Genomic DNA, 21213 nt, shown 5'->3' on the forward strand with positions numbered 1-21213 from the left:
CAGCGACGCAAATACCTGAATACAATTGGCGCCAATTGCATTAGCACTTGTTTAAAGCCTGTGTGAATGTCATTGCATTAGATGTCTAGATTTCAGACTAAATGGCAGATTATAGCACAAAAAATAGCCAACACGTTTTACTCCGTTTATTGCGCCATTGTGCAGAGTATTGACACAGAGTTGTATGGCAATACTGACTCCCTAATAAAGTAAAGAATGCATTGTTGATAAAGCCTTAAAATCAGATTTTCTACAGATCTCTCATACAGGTAAGTTACTGTTCAACCAACATACGTGCTAAAGAGATCACCAATGATCCATCTCACCCAGCACATAACTGCTGAGATCACTAACCTTTCAGCTGTTTCTTCCTAACAGTATGTACATAATATGATTGAGATACACAAGTCATTAATATTTTGCCAAAATCACACAAAGCCTTATGATACAGTCTATTTCAATACAGCATCCTCTGTAGATTATTTATTTGAAGTTAACACAAGGTTTGTGGAATTATAATTTTTTTTTTTTAATCAAATTACTTTCTAGAATATTTCTAATCTTCTAGAATATCAGAACGTTCAGACATGTGTAATCAATCTGTCTTTCTCTGCTGTCCGGACAGCGATGACACTCTGGATCTCTGTGAGGAAATGCTGCAGATCTCCATGTTAGTGAAGGAGCTCCCGGCCTCACTGCCACATTCTGGGTATGAAGAACTAGAGGATATGATGTTCTTCAGCCTGTGGAGAGCAATGATCAACAGGGTAAGGAGGAAGAGCAGCAAGCTGAGGAAGATGGAGACGTAGATGTAAACATTTGCAGTCCGTCCGTATGAGGCAGCGGCCGCCCCGGTAGAAAGAGATTTTAGGGCTGAACCTCAGGAAACTCTCGCTGTCCACTTCTGTACCATTTATCTCCTCCACCGACCCATCCATCCCAGACATAGCTGTTGGATTTAGGGATCTGTTTAGAAGATAGGATAGATAAAGATAGATTCAATTATTATTTAGACACTTTTTAAAATTAGTTTGCTGTTTTGTAATTTAAATTATTACTCTTATTAGTGTTCACTTAAAACTCTGTGATTAAGCTCTTGTGAACATATGATTTGGATCATACAGATCATATTTTAAAATATTCTTGGATATTAACTTTAATGTTGTTACATTCCCACTAATGGCCTACTGTATAGCTACTTTGTGAAGTATTTAATAAATTGCAAATAACAACAAACCGTCATTTATATTATATAATATTAACATTACATATTAGGATTAGAAGCATTTGAACTTATAAGATCATACAGATCATTCAGAAGATGATTTAAAATATTATTGGACACATTAATGTTATTCCATACCCCGAAAATTTCCTACTGGAGCATTTTTAGGTCAAATTTTAATCTGTTTATTTAATTTATGAAATTTTGAATAAATTATAAATAGTAATGAACAAAAATGCATTACATTTATTATGAATTTATTAAATTACAATGATTACATTTCAATTTAATTTTCAAAGATTAATTTTCAAATTTCAATAATACATTCATTTCACAATATTTTTTATTATTATTAATTTGAATAAATAATAAGTTCATATTTTTGTCAAATACATTTTATTCGATTATCAGAAAAACCTTACAATAATCACATGATCCTGGATTAATTTTCTTATATGCACAAAAAAAAACAAAAAAAAAACAAAAAACAAAATTGTAACACCCCATCCCAAGCCTGTTAATATACAATACAGTGAGATTCAAAATAACTTTTAATTTACAATACATTGAATTAAGGAATAGAATTACTTTTGAGGTAACAGAAGAAAGGGTCCCAAATCTTGTGAAATTGTTTAATGTTGCCTTTTAAAAGATATCTGGTTCGTTCCAAGTGCAGAGTAGATATCAGTTCCTCAAGCCATAGTTTGATTGCGGGAGGATTAACCTTTTTCCAAAACAGTAATAACAATTTCTTGGCTGTTATCAAACAATATGTAAGGAATTTCTGTTGAGCACTGTTCAATGAAGATATATAATTAGAATGCCCTAATATAATGAGCACAGGGTCTGGAGCCAAGTTCACATTAAGAATATCTGAAAGCACTTTAAATAGCTCACACCAGAATCCCTGTATTTTATGACAGAAAATAAAACTATGAGCCAAATCAGCATCCTCTCTTTTACATTTATCACAAATAGGAGAGATATTGGGAAAAATCCTATGTAATTTCTTTTTAGAGAAGTGTAATCTATGTAGAACCTTAAATTGAATGAGGCATAGTCTAGTGTTGACCGATTGTTTATCAATATCCTCCAAGCCACTCTGCCAAACCTCCTCAGAGATTCCAACTCCAATCTCTCGCTATAAGTTCATATTTTAAATGAATAATATATAATAAGTATATATTATAGCATACAAATTATGATACTATATTAAAATATAATAATATCATTAGGAATATATTAAGTAAATTATATTAAAATATTTTTTCTTACAGCTCCTAAAGACTTTTTTTCAAGACATTTTCCAAAGTTTGCTATGCTGTTGCTTTCCATTTCTTGATCAATGCATCATCCTGATGAGAATATTGTCATAATTTTATTCTTCTATCAGGCCAGTCATATTTTACATCAAGCCACCAGAGTTCACTGACACACAGCTGACTGTTTCCTTATCTGATCTCTGTCTTTGACAAATGTTGGATTCGTATAGTTTCGAAAAACACAAAAACAACCAGAACACTTAAATACTTCAGATTGAATGTGAAGAGGATGATAATCACATTTAATTATGCTTTTTGTATCCAGGCAACCTGCATTTCAGTGGGCTCATAAGCTGGTGCAGGTTTCTGATAGGCCACCGCCGGTCCATTAGGACTTTGGGGTGGTCACACCGGCCCAGTGGTGCACACAGAAGGTCAGTCAGTTGTTTACACAGCATGCATACTCACGCCTCATGAATAATAGATTGAGATGTACCCGAGTCACAAAGTTTACGTTTCCCAATTTAAATAGAGCAATATTTCAAATCATTTTTTGACAGGCTGTCGGTATCAAAAATGTGGATTTTACAAAGCTGGTTCATTTGTGGCCATTCAAAATCTGAGCTTATACAAGACCAACATGCATTCAGCTTTGAGCAGAAAAGTTTTCTCGTATTTTCAAGCTCAAATAGCAAGCAGCGTTACATGATTCACATTTAGCTCCCCTGAGACGAGCACAGTTTGGCGGAGGTCACCTCAGCTGTGCAAGAATCCTTTTCATTTCAATTTATCTCAATCTCATTTGTTGATATAATTAACATTAGTTAATGTGCAACTTTTATTCATCTGTTAATAGCTCACATATACCATTTTTGATTTAAAAATGCATTAGTAAATGTTGAAATTAACATGAACTAAGACTGAAAAATGCTGAAAAAAAAATAATAATAATGAAGTTAACTAATGCAGTTAAAAGGATGTTTCACCCAAAAATGAAAATTCTGTCATCATTTACTGATCGTCAAGTTGTTCCAAACCTGTATGAATTTCTTATTCTCTTGACCACAAAAGAAGATATTTTGCAGAATATAAGTAGCCAAACTAAATGAGGACAGGGTGGACTATCCCAACAACGGAGACCCTATTGCAAACCAAATGCATTTTAGGTGCTGCATGTCCAGAACCCTAAAAATTGTACACAGATGTTTGGACAAAACAAGTATTTTTTGTCTGTGCCTTAACCTCACAACACAAAATTTGCTATTTGTTTGTTTGCTGGCATATTTCAGCCCCCTAAGCTTCATTGTATGGGACTACAGTCGTCTGTGCCACAGTGGGCCCTGAGAGTCGTGATTTATGACCACTTCCTTTTTTCTGAGATGCATTCGTCTGCAGAGACGTGCTAGAAGACAGCAACAAATGGGAAATCACACTTATTTTCCTGGACGTTTCCTCAGTCGACTTGAACGTTCCCCCCACCAGCTTTTCAATTTACGCGTGAGATGAGAATCCCTGCGGCAGTATAAATCATTCCGTCCCTCTTGTGGTTTGCCTGCGATTCCAGGAGAAGTTCAGCGGGTCATTACGATGTACGCCTCTAATCTCCGTTTATGGATTTCAATTGAGAGAATCTCGGGGAAGGAGAATCTGGCTATTAAGAAAATGACTCAGACATAAAACTCCACAGAGGATATCAATGAACGAGGGGACGGGGGATGGCGAAAAACAGAGAGGAGAAAAAGAGATTTGAGACTGACTGGAATACCTGATGATGGTAAATCACTTAGCATATTGATAATTTGAATTAAGCACATTAAATGCACATTTAAGTCAGTATGAATATTTAAGAACAGTTTAACATTCAAATTGAAAATGACATCAGATTTTATCTTTCTTTTTTTCTGAGTAAATATAGTAGAAATACTGACCTTTGTGATGCAAAACAACAAACAAAAACGTCAGCACTAAATCACACAGCTATCCGTTGCGCTCATCTCAGGGTCCTGGAGTGAATTGCTCATGGGTTTCCTTAAGCTATAGCGCACGCTGAGATAGTTGCCACTTGTTTGTATTGAGAGCAGAGGAGGAAGCAGCGTTTCTGAATGCGTTCGGTCTGGAGAGCTGTTTCTCAACATTGGGCTGGATATCGACTGTCCAGCTGTTGTACTCTGAATCCCCCCTCCCTCTCCGTTTCATTCCTGTCATCTCTCTCACTTTCTCGTTCCTCCCTCATTTCTACTGACGTCTTCTCACTTTCTTTAGCAGCTGATTTATGTTTCAGTTAAAACCAAAAGGATGCCTCACATAACTAACAAAATATGAGACCATCATTCATGCTTTAATTGCTGTATTTGGGATTTGATTGTCTTAGTGATATGTATGACTCTTAATGACAGGCTTCGGCCAGGCATGGTCTTTCAGAACTGTTCTGTAATTTTTGGTCTTAAACAAAACTTTCCATGAACACACACTAAACACACAATAAAAATGACACTAATATAATAAACAGTAATTTAACAACATAAGATAAAGCATAAAACCCTATGTTTATAACTTACTATGGCATTTTAATTGTGTAGGTGTATGGACAAAAAGAGGCTTTTTACAAATACAGAATTACAAAACATTAAATATATAAATGTATATTTAATTTTTTGTCCTAATTTTGTTTATTTTTATTTATTTTTTTGACCAAAAAGGTGTGGATACAAAAAGACAAAGCAATAATGGTTTCTATTTCATTTTATTTACTTTAATTGAACTAACTTATAAGTTAATGTACGTGTTATACAGACATGTAAATATAGATATTAAAAACAACTAAGAGCAATAATAGTAGCAATAATAATATCAATAATTGTAAGTTTCCAATTAAATTTGAAACTTAATTTAAGTGAATTAAGAAGATATTTTTCTTTGTAGATCTACAACATCAAAAAAATCTGTAGATAAATGTATATTTTACAGAGACATACTTCGCATATTTTGCACATGACATGCAGGAAAAAATATAAGGCTAAATCATGAGCACAATTAACTAATTCGTTCCCTCAATGTACTAAAATGTGCACACGATTACTATTGCGTTCCCTCGATTTACTATTTCGTTCACTCGATTTATAAATTGTGCACACAATTTGCTAATTCGTTCCCTCGATTTGCTAACTCCTGCGCACGATTTAGCAAATCGAGGGAACGCAATAGTTATCGTGTGCACGTTTTAGTACATTGAGGGAACGAATTAGTAAATTGTGCGCACAATTTATTTATTTTTTCTTGCATGTCATGTGCGGGTCTCCTTAATATTTAACCATTTGTTGTACATTTTATACATTTATCGACAAATGGAATGGAATTGAATGGAAAATAACACATTTTTACAGAGTATGAACAAAACATTTTTCCATTTTTTAAAAACATCTTCTTTTGTGTTCCTGCAGAAGAAAGTAAGTCATATGACATGAGGGTTTGGGACCACATGAGTGTGAGTAAATAATGACTAAAATGCTTGTTTTTGGCTAAAATACCTCTTTAACATTCATTGAAGTATCGCTTTCCTCCTAAATTGTGCAAGGATGGGAGTTTGAGGGCAATTTCTGCCTCTAGACATATATTGGCAGTGTTCCACTGTCAGCTCAGATGCCCATTGGGGACTGTTGGTACTCTTCCTGAGTCCTACTGTGTCTGATCCTGTCCTTTGGGTCTTTCTAATTGCTCCAGCTAATGCCGGCGCTGAGGCACATCAGTGAATGCTGTTGGATTTTGATAAGAACAATGCTTTGGCTGATTTTTCCTCTAATCCACAAAACTGTATTCCCCTGATGCAGGCGATTCAGCCCAGCTTTGGTGCATTTATTCTCATTGCACAAGTAGGTCGAATGTTAACTCACGGCATCACGGCAAGGCCGCCTGAACCATTTTCTTCAGACTGTGTGCTGACTTCAGGGGGAATGGCTCGCATTGAAAATGAATCATTCGCTCACCCCGAGTCTGCTCTACTGCTTTTGACAAGAGCGTCATGTTTGAAGAAGCTTTTTGGCAGACAACAGCAGTGTGTCAGTCAGGATTATTCTGTGGAATTCTCTCGGCACTATGGGAAGGTTTACAAAGTGGAGCATGTCAGAGGAAGAGTCTATGGCGAGCACACTCTCCTTTCTTTCGATTTCCCGTCTTCCAGTTTTTCCCAGCTGAGATGATGCTCTTTGCATAGCAATCTAAGTCTCAGAAGTCTCTGTATTTCTCTGACAGCTCAGACAGAATCACCTTCTAGTGGCCTAGCAACACCCACCCTGTCATGTAGACACGAAAATTTACATTTATAGTATGTATATTTGATAATTTGGCTCATGTTTTCTACATTTATGGATGTTATGTTTATTTTATTTTATATAAATTTTAAATTATAAAAAAGGTATCTTTCTTAGAGGAGTATTAAAAATATTAAATGTATGTAATAATTTATCTTAAATTCTTAACATTTATGGACATAGACATACATAAACAAGACTAAAAGTAGCAATGATGATGTGATTCTATTTTAATCTAACTTAAAAGTGAATTTAAATGGCATACAGACACATAGAAGTCAGGAATTTACATGAAAACATGAATTGAAATTGTCATTTTCTTATAAAACATTCAATAGAACAATGCATATTTAATTAATCATTTGTCTCAAATTTCACCATTTATGAAAAGACTAAAACATAATGACTAAAATAGCTAGAAAGATACATTCCAATTTAAATTTAATTGAATTTTTTTTCAATACACGTAAGTGTCATATAAATTTACATTTCGGATGAAAATGTAGATAAAAACAACTAAAAATAAATATGGGGTCTTCTTTTCCTCCTAGAAGTTGTAGACTTACAAAATAAATGCATATTTAATTACTCATTTGTTTCTTTTCCCCAACATTTACAGATATGCATATAACTTTAACCAAAGCAGCTAATGCCATGCTTTGCCAGCTGAGCGACAGAAATATGTGAAACTCCATCATATCTCCCTGCAGACTTTTGGCACAATTTGGCCTTAGCCATGAACTGGCATGGACAGTTCTCAGCATGTATGAGAAATGGAAATGTATCGCTATAGCTCAGCTGCCGGCAGATTGTCTGCTGCAATATATCAAGATGATAGAATGGCAAGGACCCAGTCCAATCTGTGTTACACAGCATACAGAACTCCTTATTGCAAACTTTAGACAATGTATACATACACATACGTTATCAAATAACTCCTATACAAATGCTGATCTTAGGCCAATACACATCAGAACTCCAAACAGGCTACCATACGTCAGTACCTTGAGTGTTCATACTACATTCTCTGAATTCTCTAGTGTTGATGTCATGGGTTTACTTGCGAGGGAGAAGAAACTTCAAGTTTATATCCTCCTGAACTATAGTAAGCACAAATGTAATTTACAGCTCTGGGTTTAATATAACATGTCCTGATATTTGTTTATACCCACACCACCTGATTTCCCTGGCTGTCAGACAAAGAGAAAACAGCAGCACCAGGGATGATAAGGAAGAATTTGTCAGTTTAATTAACATTCAGTCATTTCATTGACATTCAGTAATTAACTACTTTGTATATTGTCATTTGAAATGTGGAGTAAGCAGTTTTCCTGATTGCTATGTGTTGAAATTTGCATTTGTGCTATAAACATGTCAGGGTTCTTTCTTTCTTTGTGATCTCGTGCTTGAGATATTGAATTCAGCCCTGCTGTATCTAATTGTACAGAGATCTTGGTAATACTTTAGAGTAGGGAACACTAATTCACTATTAACTGTGACTTTTCCCTCAATAAATTCCTAATTTGCTGCTTATTAATAGTTAGTAAGGTCATTGTTAAGTTTAGGTATTGGGGATTAAGGATTCAAAATAAGGTAGTGTAGAATAAGGCAGTAAAATGTTTTTAATTAGTACTAATAAATGGCTAATATTCTAGTAATATCCATGCTAATAAGCAACTAGTTAAAAGACCCTGAAATAAAATGTTACCAAGATCTTTTTATTTGATTTATAGAGGCTTTGTAGTGTGAGACCTGCAGAGAATCTCAATTCTCAAGAAGTCCCTGGACGAGACCCATGCAGTGAATTGTTGAGTCCTACATCACGTATGGAGAGCGGTCTTCGCAGGACTCAGACTTAAAAGAGAGCTCATGCTGGTGTAAACATCCTTAAACACTCTCAATATGGGTAGCACATCTACAGTCTTTCTCAGCTTTGAATCTGGGTTGGTGATAAGTAATGTCAAGCAGTGGCAACTGCAGTGTGATATGCTGCTAAAGCCTACTTCTTACCAACTTTCTTAATTCTTTTAATTAAGAAATTAAGACTACCAGGAATTATCATTGTTCTTTTATTTAACCATCAAAGTTTTAAAATAATAGTGAAAAGGTGTTTAAGTGTTTTAAATGTCTTAATCTCAGTGTTCAAAATGCCAATAAAAATGCCATTTATAAAATCCTAAAAAGTGTTTGGGTCAAAAAAGAAAAAAAAAAAACAGTAAAGAAACGTATACTCTGTTTCCATGGTTATTTTGCCATGTGACGGTACCTTAAGGTGCTGTGACTTTAATTGGTATTTATTTGCAACGCTCCAAAACAAAAGGCTAGTAAAGTATGTTAACATAAAGATGACAAATAATTTTTGGTACACATTATCTTTGAGGTGTCTAGTATTACTATATGCATTCACATATATTTAGTTTTGTTGAGTGTGTAGTACTATAGTCACAATAGTAACCAGTGGGATAACAGTGAACTTAGCTTTACAATACAAATCCAATTGCAGTTGCTTGTAAAAATACAAATCAAATTTATAAAAAATTCAAATGTTAATTTTTTTTTTTTACAATATTGATGTTGTAATACTTGTAGCACTAATATAAAAATGTGATGTTATATTTTACAAAATGTAAAAATTTTGAAATGTGTTGATGGTTGTTGTTTATTTTGTTGTTTTTTTTCTTAGTATTCCCACCAATGTTGCATACATTTTTTTATGCATAATAATAACCAAAGAATGTGATAAAACAGTTTGAAATAGCTGGGCTAAGATGTATAACAATTTTTATAAAATTCTGCATTCATTGAAAGATTTTTTTTCAATGTGGAGATATCAATCATAATTAGTGCCATGAAATTATCTCAAAATAAAAAATATTTTTGAACAAATATATTACATTGATTTTACTGGGGCGAAAAGTTACATTTTAGGTATGTGGTCACTTTTGACCATTAAGATCAAAAGTGTGACTCCCAAATTAAGGAGCACCAGAGGGTTAAAACTATGTGTGGGACTACAGTGCAGTACAGTTTAACTTGTATCTATGTAATCTCCGTTCTCTCTCTCTTTCCTTTTATATATAACAGCACTATGGTTTTTGTTTAAGTAGTATAGTTTATAAACCCCCAATACTTGTGAAACAAATTGAGCAGTTGGGTGTGGGTTTTTGGCAGCCTGAAAATCCGATGCCTTCTCTGGTTACTCGCTGACAGTGATCAGCCCATGTTTGAAGGAACTTCATAAACTCCATCTAGGGCAGGGGTGTAAAACTCAATTCCTGTAGGGCCGGAGCCTACTTCAACACACATATCATGTAGCTTTCTAATAAGCCTGAATGACTTAATTAGTTGCATCAGGTGTGTTTAATTAGGGTTGAATCTAAACTATGCAGGGCTCTGGTCCTAACACCTCTGATCTAGGGGCTGCAGGTCGCCCCCAACAGACAACCAGGAGAAATACAAGAGTTCAAAGTAAGGAGGCATTTGTAATGTGGGTGTTTTGGATTTGACCCTCTTCCTAATGTCTGATCTGGTGTTTCAGATATTGTGGAGTTTCTGCCGCTCTCTTGATGTTTTGGTGCCAACAAATTAACTGCACTAAGTCTATTGTAAATTGAACTATTGCTTTTAAATTTGGCGTCTAAACTTCTCAACGTGATTTTTTTTTTATCATAGGTTGTTTAAGACTATAAAGTAGTCAACAATATTGTGACTTGTTTGTCTGTAAAGCTAGTCTGAAGGCTGAAATTAACTAATGGTTTTGTACCACTTTGTCTTTCCTTTAGATTCTCTCTTTTATGGTATAGGCCTACCATGTATTTAACTTGTATGCTTTGTGCAGCATCATGTACACAACTGAATTTCAAATAAGCGAAACAAGTTGCATTTCAGTTTCCGTTGTAAAATCTGTTTCTGCCTAGTAGCATTTGGTAATTTGGTTTTATGGGTCACGACGACCTCTGCCGTTCGCACTGACTCGCGTCTCATTTTACGAAAGAGAACTTGTTTATATTGTAAACCGGCTTTTATGAATGGGAAAATGATTTCGTAACGCTTAAGTCATGTGTGGCCGCCAAACATAAGCGATCGAAACCGCACAGGTTGTCCATTGTGCACTCTTAATAAGTGTCATTAGAGCGCAGCTTGACAACCCCAACCTCTTTATATTCAAGTTTGGCGCTTAACTCGTTTTGGGTATGAACGGAGACGATCGGATACCCCTATTTTTCGGGCTGGCTTTGTGCAACTTTGAACATCAGCATAGCGTCAGTGACCAGAAGCTCTAAGAACTATTTTTTCGTAATCTGGTTTAACCTGCTGTGTGACAATAGGTTAAACAATTTCGTCGAGTGACTTCATGGGGAAAAATCTCTTCATTACTATTTTAAGCACACGCTAAAGATGCCACCCTTTAAAGTTTCAAATACTTTTTCGTTAGAAAGGTTATAGTACATTTGCGCTTCGTGGCACGGTAATGGAGTCCCCAGAACCGGCGGAAATCCGCACCATTCGAGAGAACTATGAGAAAGCGCTGCAGTGTCTGAACTCAGGGCTTCAGTATGATGAGATGGGGAATAAGGACCAAGCGCTCCTTCTGTACGAACTGGGCAGGCGGCATCTTCTCACAGGGCTAGCGGTGAACACCCGAGGTGAGCGATGCGTCGGGCGCTACTGGGACTTCGCGCGACAGACGCAGCTGAGGATGAACGAGACTCTGAGCACCATCACTGATCGTCTAGGGGTGCTGGAGTCCACAGCGAATTCGGGTAAGCGCCTTTATCCGACCCTTCCTGTCCTCCAGGACCCCCAGCCAGTAGTTACCACCAGAACACATCTCCCAGCTTCAGGGGGGGCCTCTGCTCACCCTGCCTCCCCTGCGGCGGGCTGCACTGTACCTGCTGAACTTCCAGCCTACACTCCACAACCGTCTGAAGGGCATCTGTCACTCTCTCATGGAGGCAACGGGCCATTTCAAGCTGCTCCTAACCAGACACCTCAGAGCCAGGTGTTTGCCCCAGTCAATCTCAGAGAGGTTGGCATGGAGATTTTGTTCTTGCCCAGTGGGGTGCAGATGTTCTTCGTTTCTGCTGAGGGTCAAGTCAGCGCCCCTTCTTATCCAGGCTTCCTACGAATAATCATATACAACAGCAAGAACAGTAGTGCCGGCTTTGCCCCAGCCTACCTACAGGTAAATAGTATTTGGATCATATTTTTTATTTATTACTAATGTGTATCCTTATAGACCATGTATACTTGCATACTTTAGACCAAAAATTTAAAGCACTTAAACCAAAAATTAGAGATGTTGTATTGGGTGAGAAGTAAATAGTTAAAGCCGAAGTGCTAAAACTAACACTGAAATAAATAAATATTAGAATAACAAAAAATAAAAAAAGACAAAAGCACACCGAAATTACTAGACCTAAAATGAAAACAAAATAAAAGATCATTTAATTATCATTGATTTGCATTCATTTATGCTATAAATGAACTTTGTAAAAAATGGGATAAGAAAAACTTAAACTTAATTTAAAATATTAAGATTTTTCAAACCCATTTTATAGATGGATATTTTTACTGCCAAAGACACAAATATTAAGAATCATCAAAAGGTGTTTGTGTGTGTATGTGCGCATGAATTAAGTTCATAATATTATGAAAGTCTTTTGTTTTAAACTTTGGTCATATAGCATTGCATTATATACACCCTTATTTGCGCTATAAACAAACTATTCATCACCTTGATACAAATTGTATAGATTCACCTTGCCCACCAGAGAAGTCTTGTGATGATCACTTAAACCTGGGTGTTTCTTTCGTTTTTATAAAGAATTACGTCTACGTAGGGTTTGGTTGTTGAACATTCTTGGCTGACAGCAAAATAAATGCGAATGATGTCATGCTTTTCATGTTATGCAATTACACACTTTCTTGAGCATTATAGAGCAAAAGAGAAGTAGAGGCCTGGGATTTATTTAGTATGACTTATTTGATAGATAGTATTTAAGATGACTTTTCTTTCATTTGGTTGTTTGTATCCCTCAAATCTGACATGGATTAGAACCATTTCACTTTCAGACGTCAAACAGGTGTTTTCACAGTTTCACCTCTTCTGTCAAACCCACAAAAGCCTGTCCAACCTGACTGTGTGGTTGCTACAATCAAAGGCTTTAGGTCTGTTTAGGCTGTTCAGTGCTAGAAACAGTCTTTGATGCCAGGGTTCTTTGTACAGAGTCGGTCTGGATGCTGTTTCAGCAAATAGAAATCTCATTGAACGGCTGAGCGTCAGCTCTGTGGCTTGATTTAGGACATGTGGAGTCCACGTGTTAACTGCTGCATGCTTCCACAGTGGTCTTTTGTCCCACTTTAGCAATCCAGAACAAAGTGTGGCTTTCTGAATAATCACATCATGCACAAACTTATGCAATATAATTGCAGTCTTATTTGACCTGAGTTGTCCCTCATATGCACAATGACATCCAAATACACAACGTTAATCTTTATTGTAGTTTAAACCAGTGGTCATCAAACGTTTTGATACCCCGAACCCCAAAAATAAAATGATCTCCCCCATATAAATTGCAAAAATTGTAAATAAATTGGCACACTTAAATATTATGCATGATATTATAAACATTTTTCTTAAGTTCATTATTTGTTTTTTTTTTTTTGATTTTGATTAAGCTAAAAATTTTCTAGCCTAAAAGTTATGAATTATTTGAAAATATAAATTACATTTGCAGAAAATTTTATTTATCTTAACTATGCTTTTATTTTATTGATATAGATGGTTTAATCTCTAAAAGTTTTAAATCCTAAAACGTTCTTGTTAAAATCTGTGGATGTCAATACAATAAAACCATGATTAATCACACTAACAAATTTTGTAAATATATTAATAAAAAAAAAAAAAATAAATAAAAAAACTTTAACGTTGCAATTAAAACAAATATGATTTGGAGAACAATTTACAAGAAAATACTATTTCAGTGTTGTTGTTATTTATTTACTTATTATTATTTTTGTATGATTTGTATGTTTAGTTCAGTGTGTTACTTGCTGTTTCTTTGCAACTGTTTATTTATTAGCAATTTGTGAGTGAATTGTTTTCACGCCAAATTAATTCATTTCAGTTTAAAGGAAAGTAAAAAATTATGTACAGTAAAAAGTCTTTAAATATTGATAACATTTTGTGCTTGCAGGTTTGTGATTGGATTTACCCACTGTACCCCGACTCACCAGTCTTTCTTAGCAACAAAGGTGTGTTCACATTTCCCAATACCACCGCAGCAGTGCCGGGGTCCTATGTTGGGGTGGTGCTGTCCTCAGAGCTGCCTGCATCAGACAGGCATATGTTACAGGAACAGCTGTCCACTCTGGCACAGCTCAGGGTCCAGGTACCCAAGATTTGATTTTGTTCAAATGTAAGATTAATTGAAAAAATTATAAAATTGACAGGGATTTTCTTTTAAGGTAGATGAAGAACAAGGTGGCGCTGCAGGAACAGACATTAACCTGAGTGGGAAAGTTCCTCCTTCAGAAACATCTCCAACCCAAACACCCGGAGGGGAGGAAAAAATGCTTCCTCTGTGGAGCGAAAAGATTTCACAGAACATTCTAGCAGGTCTGAACTTTAAGATTAAAGTAACATAACCTGAAAATTTGAAAGGAATCTCATTGGATAGCTAGTGTATTTTTTAAGAAGTTAAGAACTGATCACTGAGAGGTCCTTTGGGGATCCAAAAATGGTTCTTCTATGGCATAATTGCGAAAACCCTCTTTGGAACCTTTATTTAAGAGTGCACTGAACACTTTATTGGTGCATTTTATACTTAGCCACTAGAGGCCACTCTGATACACTCTGAGGGAAAACAAGTGCTAAAGGTATTGTGATATTTCCACTGTGGTTGTTCAGGGACTTCCTGGCTGAGTCGGGGGCTTGTGAGAGGAGCTGAAGCTACCGGTAAAGCCATCCAGAGAGGAGCATCTAAGCTACGAGGAAACATCACTCCAGAGGAGACCCCATCAGAAGTCAGCCCCAAGGTCACCAAAGGCCTCAATGCAGCTAAGCAGGCCACTGGGGGTGCTGTGAAAGTCAGCCAGTATCTAGGTAAAACAATGGTGTAACTAGATTTATCCTAAACTGAAATATTTAAAGCTTTTCTATATCCTGTTTTGCAACATGTATAAAACATTTTGTTTTATTCACCAGTGGATGGGGTTGCTGCTGTAGCTGATAAAGTTGGGAAAGAACTTGCTCCACACATAAAAAAACATGGTGGTAAACTCATCCCAGAATCCATCAAGAAAAGTAAAGACAACTGCTCTAACGTGGATGGAGCCAAGCTAGTCGCAGGAAGCAGCTTACAAGGTAAACAAATAGATCATTCAAATGTTCTGAAAGGCTTTGTCCTGCTAAATTAAGTGAAGTATATCAAACTTTAAGATATTCAAACTCCTTTATAACTTTACAAATGGTGTTTAAGTTCATGTTTAGATGCATACTGTGTTCCATAGGTTTGTCAACTCTCTGGTCAAGTCTGGAAACCGCAGCAAAGACCATTGGCAAAAGTATAACTTCAGAGACCGTGACTACTGTGACGCACAAGTAGGTGTTTTTTATTTATCGTTTTTCAGGATTCACTGATTCACTGTTTCTCTTCTGCTTTCCTTTTATTCTTCTTCCAACCCAAAAGTCAAATACTGCTAGTTTATTTTTTATTTTTTGCTATATACTAGGGGTGTAACGGTACATGTATTTGTCCAAACTGTCACTGAACTGATTTCACGGTTCGGTTCATGCAGTCAGAAGATGAATACAGTCAGTCATAGGTATTCAATCCAGAAGGGGGCACTTGTGTAATTTCACCACAGGAAAGAGCAGAAGAAGAGACGATCTACACACCAAATCCAGAACAAGAATGGCGAGTTTAGAGATGCCATGAAAGAGCTCTAAAAATCACCTGCTTGTTGTAAATCAGCATTGTGGGGAAGTTTGGGGTTCTAGAGATGCACTGGTTTGTGTGGATCTGTGTTCCACACAAACTACATAACCATCATTTCCCAAAATTTAATTTTTGTGGAATTTTTTATGATGTCTGTAAAGAGGAGAATGTACTGTACCAGGCAGATCAAGCTCACCATTCACGATGCTAAAAATCCAGGAAGACAAATATGTGTTTTTTTTATGAATGTATCTTCGAGAGAAACTGACCATCTCCAGAAAAACTTTGATGCTATTTTCTTTTCCTCTTACCTCCATATAATGCCCAAGGAAACACGATGACTGCTTTTCCATAAGCGCCACCTGCTGTCATTTTTGTTCTGTCCATCAGCTCTTTTTGTTTTGTGCAGGTGTCTTGTGTAGCATAATTTCACAAATCAAGTTCTGTTTTTGCTTTAAATCTTGAAATTATCTAATCTAATTAAAATAAAAAACAATCGCTCATGCTACATGTAGCATTACTGTCTGTTCAAAATAAATAAAAAAATACATTTTCTGTTGTACCGAACTTGTATTGAACCGTGTCCCAAAAACCGAGGTACGTATCGAACATTGACTTCCGTTACACCCCTACTATATACCTATCCAAACTTCGGTGCTTTGGGAACTGGATTAATTTACTCTTTCCTGTTGCTTTTTCAGATTTAGGGGTCTAGGAAGCCTCTTGGACCCCCCTAACAGCATATAAATGGTGGCGGGTAAAAACACAATGCATTTTCTCTGACTAACCTACCCACAGTTCCTTATTTACTGACCATTATTGTCCATTCAGTGGTTGCTGAGAAGGTGCTTATTTTTATTAACAATCTCCAATCAAATGTTTTCTGAATTAAAACTGAGGTGAATGCAACATTTTGTCTGTTTACTGTTCTGTTCATTTTAAGATGTTTGCTATTCTCAAATATCCTTTAGAATCAATAGTCAACAACATGAACTTCTGTCAGGTCATTTGGCTCAGAATATCTCCCATGTTTGTGATCAGGTATGGAGACGAGGCAGGACAAGCTGCAGACACTGCAGTCCAGTCTGCTGTCAATGTAGGTGTCACAGCATTTAATGTGGACAACCTGGGCATCAAGAGTATACTGAAGACCACAGGCAAGCAAACTGCAAAAGCAGTGGTGAAGGACGGTTCGGAAAGAGAAGGAACTGAGAAGGAAAAGCCACCTAAGAAAGGACAGGATGAGGGAAAACAATAAATATTAACCATCATGAAATACCTTTTTATCATGTGCAATCTTGTAATACAAAAGGCTTATACTGAGCAATGTTTACAGAAAGATGCACTTAGACTTAAGTACTGTTTTAGGGAAATGTACTTCCCCTGTTATACTTAAAGATGTTTTTTTTATTTTCTTAAATCTATTCAGAGGGTTATTTTTATAGAGGGGAAACAACAAGTTATTTCATTTTATTTGACCTTGTTTGAATGATTATTGCAGAAGTATTTGCATTTTGTGTTCTTCAGATGCACAAAGAAGAGAACTTGGATTAAAACTAGGAATTAATATCACTGTACTCTATTAACCTTCTGTTTTTGACATTCTTGTGGCTTATGTTTATCTTCAGTAGCATAAACCGAAAAAAAAAAACATGTTAACACCATTTACAACTTTACTAGCCTATTTGTAACTTTATTTATTTAAATCTTTTTTTTTTTTTATTACAATTACCATGGTTGTAATATAGAAAATTCTTCTTGCATACTTTCTCCTAATCATGATTTTAAACAGATTTGTCAAATCATTGTAAACCAATGTAAAGGCCCATTCAAAATATCCTTTCTCTGTGTCTTTATCGTTTGTCACTCCAACTGAAGATGGGAGAAACTGATCTCAGAAATGATGAGTTGTCCCAACTGCAAGCAGAAGTCTAGCAAGACGGAGCGATCAAGTAAGTCCAATAATCTTAAAGCGATGGCTTGACTCCTGTCATGAATAGTAGCCATTGGAGTTGCAAGTTGGTTAGACTTATTATTTAGCAAATTTGTGAATTGTTTTAATGGAGATGTTACAGGACTGTTCAGAGAACGAGTGGAAGACAAGATATTAGACATAGCTGGAACATAAGGAGCAGCTGGAGAAACAAATAAATATAATTTGAGAGAGACTTGAGACTCGAGACCCTCCGTGGTGATCCCACAGCTCGCTTTAAAACAAGATGACACACATGTACACTTGTTTTTCCTTTCTTTTTTGTTGTTGCTATAGTATTGTATATCATAATATAAACACAGCCTTTATATTTAGGAAAGGATGGTGTTTTTAGGCCTCTATAGTGTGCTGCTACAATTAGTCTGTAATGGTATAAAGAAACACTTGGGGGCACCTGCTAGAAAAACAACAGGACAATTCAGTTTCATCAATAGTCCAACATTATGGACATAGTACATATCTAAGGTTTCACATACTTCAGTCATGGGACTCTGTCTTCATCATCTTTGATGGTTCCTCTTCACATCAGTCCTGATCAAATGAATGATCAAGGGTCTTGTGCTGATACATAATGAAATATGAGGCAGACAAAGCACAGGCTGTTTTTATACTTTGGAGGGAATGAGCAATGCTGTTATTTTGATGTATTGTGTACACACTGCACCACTGTGAGTTTTGTCTTATACTCTTTAGCTCGACTGGCTTCTATTCACTCATGATGAAATATCAGGTGTAAGCATTTCAGCTACACACACCCACACACACACACAACTTCTTAATAAAATTTTAATTTAAAACTTAATATAAATGATATAATTAAATCAATTAATTATATGAAATGTTTACATTCCCTGCATAAAAAAAATAATATTTAAAATAATTATTCATTCTAAAAATCTAAATATCACAGAAATGCACAGTATGTGCCATTCAAAAACTTTTTTTTTTTTTTTTTTTTAATATGCAAAATATACCTCACGCCCTCTGTCTGTGCAACATAGAAGTGACTCTTTAATTTATGAATCAGTTCATGTATACACATTTACTTTTAGCGGCTATTGCTGCATGGTGCAATTGTTTCTCATTACAGCCTGGCAAAGCTGAATATGGGTTTCTGCCAAAGACTAGATTAAATTCAATCTGCTGAGACAGCATGAAAATAAAGTTAATTAGAGAGAAGTAATCTGTAAATGAGGGACGAGAAGCAAGAAAGACTTGGGTGAGCCATGCCACAGGGATGGGATGATAATTAAAATATTTTAAGAGAGAAAATGTTTGGGGTCACTCATGACCCCAAGCAAATATTCTTAATGCTATCCTTATCATATAATCATGCAGTTCACAAGAACATTCTTTGTACCTTGTCTTAAAGGAATAATTGACTCTAAAATGAAAATGTACTCCCATCCAAAATGTAGATGAGTTTCTTTATCTGTACAGATTTGAAGAAATTCAGCATTACATCACTTACGGTGTATGGATCCTCTGCAGTGAATATGTGCTATCAGAATGAGAGTCAAATTTAAGCCACTTAGAACTTCAGCTATATTCATTAAATTTTTTTAAAAAGTAAAAAAAAAAAAATAACTTGACTCAGCAAGTCAAGGTTACGACGATGTGTTTTGTATACTAATTATGTAGGCTAGTTTTGGAATAGGCTGCACTTAATTATATTTGAGAAACTAATTGATTTCGTTAATGTTCTTTTATGATCAAAGAGAGTTTGAACATGTATACAGACAAATGTTCGCTCTGAGTCGTGAGGGAACTTCGAGAAAGACTTTGTGGAGCAGCCTCACCGTAGAGGACCGGGGCGGTGTGTGTGTGTGTGTGTGTGTGTGTGGAGAAAGGGAGGGATGGTTGTGGCGGGGCTGAATGTAAAATCACTGCAAGACACGGAGGGAGGGAGGGAGAGAGAGAGAGAGAGAGAGCAGCTGCCGACCGACAACCAGCCTCCTCTGCGGGACAACAAAGGAGGTGCCGGGCTCACATCACGACTCCAGTCAGCACAACTCAACATCTGAATCGTGCCTGAGAAGAAATCTTGAATATTCACTCAATCTTAAGGTAAGTAAAAATTGATTTTTTCTTTTCTGTATGTGAAATAAAGCAACCCGAGCGCTCGCAAATATTGGGACCTGTCTTTGAATTTTGTTTTGCTCATTCTAAGTCATTTTAATAGTTCGGCTTATCAGTTATGTAATAATGGTCAGCGACGTGACGTTAATTTTTATCTGGTTCAAGATATTCAACTGGAACAAGTTTTCATTTTAAGGATCAAAGTAATTTGTTGGGAAATATGTAGTAAATGGGCATAATCTATTATTATTTATTGCTTTTAAAATATAAGTATTTGTCTCAGTGTCACTCAGTTTATGTGTGTATGTTTATGTTTTTAAATATTCACATATTTTGAGCTTTTATGAAAAGACTGCTGTTCAGGTCGAAAAAACCCTTTTGGTATTAGCTACTAACAATGAATTTGTTTCAATTTGTATTTTTTTTTTAAACATACTTTTTACTTTACAGTAAAACCCACTTCAAGAGTTTTTAACTTATAGTGGTAAAAATTATATAAATATTTTTCATACATGTAAAGCGATATGAATACAATAAACTCATGGCATTTAACATACAGATTTTTAATTGATACTGAAATTAAAAAATTACTTTTGGTCAATGTATTAATGTATGCTACACCATTATAGGCTTTTGAGCACATTTTCAAATGTCACATTAGTGTTTGCCATGTAAAAGTGACACTGTCAACAACAGGCTGACAGGCGCATGATTTAATTAGGTCTAAGAAACATATAAGCTTTTATTATAGGTTATTTTCAGACCAGACATTTATTGACACCCATGTCAAAGGGTTAAAACCTGTAAAACCTTCATTCATCGTCAGAACACAATTTAAGATATTTTGGATGAAAACTGGGAGGCTTGTGACTGTCCCATTGACTGCTAAGAAAACTACACTGTCAAGGTCCAGAAAAGTATGAAAGACATCTTCATAATATGAAAGACCATTTCATAACTTTTCTTTTCCATATGTACCTTTTTTACGCTTTAGAATTTGACTGGACAACATGGAGGAACACTTTGATGAGAGAGATAAAGTGCAACGCAGCAGCCGAAGTGCAGGGCGGGCGAACGGGCTTCTCAGTCCCACTCACAGCGCCCACTGCAGCCTGTACCGGACACGCACCTTGAAAGCTCTGAGCTCGGAGAAGAAGGCAAAGAAAGTGCGATTTTACCGCAATGGTGACAGGTACTTCAATGGCATAGTGTATGCCATTTCATCGGACCGAATAAGAACCTTTGACGCTTTACTGGTCGACCTCACTCGAACCCTCTCTGATAACGTCAACCTGCCCCAAGGGGTCCGAATCATCTACACAATCGATGGCTCTAAAAAAATCACCAGTGTAGATCAGCTGATGGAAGGTAATATGATTTCTAAAGTTGTCTTTTGGGGAGGAGT

General features: G+C 36.0%; 2 protein-coding genes and 1 pseudogene across 6 annotated transcripts in view; 2 read left to right on the forward strand and 1 right to left on the reverse strand.

The window, feature by feature from the left end:
- Window positions 1-131: 131 nt before the first annotated feature.
- Window positions 132-1207, reverse strand: LOC128021055 (serine-rich and transmembrane domain-containing protein 1-like; annotated as a pseudogene).
- Window positions 1208-10209: 9002 nt separating this feature from the next.
- LOC128021057 (spartin-like) lies at window positions 10210-17573 on the forward strand. Of its 4 annotated transcripts, none has more exons than XM_052607940.1 (8): window positions 10210-10262; window positions 10577-11979; window positions 13994-14188; window positions 14265-14415; window positions 14707-14901; window positions 15004-15162; window positions 15309-15399; window positions 16778-17573. In XM_052607940.1, exons 2-8 carry the CDS (start codon window positions 11266-11268, stop codon window positions 16992-16994), a joined length of 1722 nt encoding a protein of 573 aa, XP_052463900.1. In that variant the 5' UTR covers window positions 10210-10262; window positions 10577-11265; the 3' UTR covers window positions 16995-17573. The 4 variants fall into 4 exon arrangements, with proteins under 4 accessions (XP_052463900.1, XP_052463901.1, XP_052463899.1 ...); XM_052607941.1 differs by having other exon boundaries at window positions 10221-10262; window positions 11230-11979; XM_052607939.1 differs by having other exon boundaries at window positions 10233-11979.
- Window positions 17574-19627: 2054 nt separating this feature from the next.
- LOC128021059 (serine/threonine-protein kinase DCLK1-like) overlaps window positions 19628-21213 on the forward strand; it is a 52029-nt gene continuing 50443 nt past the window's right edge. The window contains exons 1-2 of one of the 2 annotated variants that reach the window (XM_052607954.1): window positions 19628-19796; window positions 20803-21176. In XM_052607954.1, the coding sequence (XP_052463914.1) occupies window positions 20819-21176 (358 nt within the window). In that variant the 5' untranslated portion in view covers window positions 19628-19796; window positions 20803-20818. The remainder of the gene's footprint in view (window positions 19797-20802; window positions 21177-21213) is intronic. The other variant, XM_052607951.1, reaches the window with a different exon arrangement.

This window comes from Carassius gibelio, chromosome A10 (genome assembly GCF_023724105.1).
Source record: "Carassius gibelio isolate Cgi1373 ecotype wild population from Czech Republic chromosome A10, carGib1.2-hapl.c, whole genome shotgun sequence".
Lineage (NCBI taxonomy): Eukaryota > Metazoa > Chordata > Actinopteri > Cypriniformes > Cyprinidae > Carassius > Carassius gibelio.

Coding starts and splice junctions, on each gene's coding strand:
- LOC128021057 (XM_052607940.1), top strand. CDS start 11,266: ATGGAGTCCCCAGAACCGGCGGAAATCCGCACCATTCGAGAGAACTAT. Junction 11,980..13,993: donor TTGCCCCAGCCTACCTACAG/GTAAATAGTATT, acceptor TTGTGCTTGCAG/GTTTGTGATTGGATTTACCC. Junction 14,189..14,264: donor TGGCACAGCTCAGGGTCCAG/GTACCCAAGATT, acceptor TTTTCTTTTAAG/GTAGATGAAGAACAAGGTGG.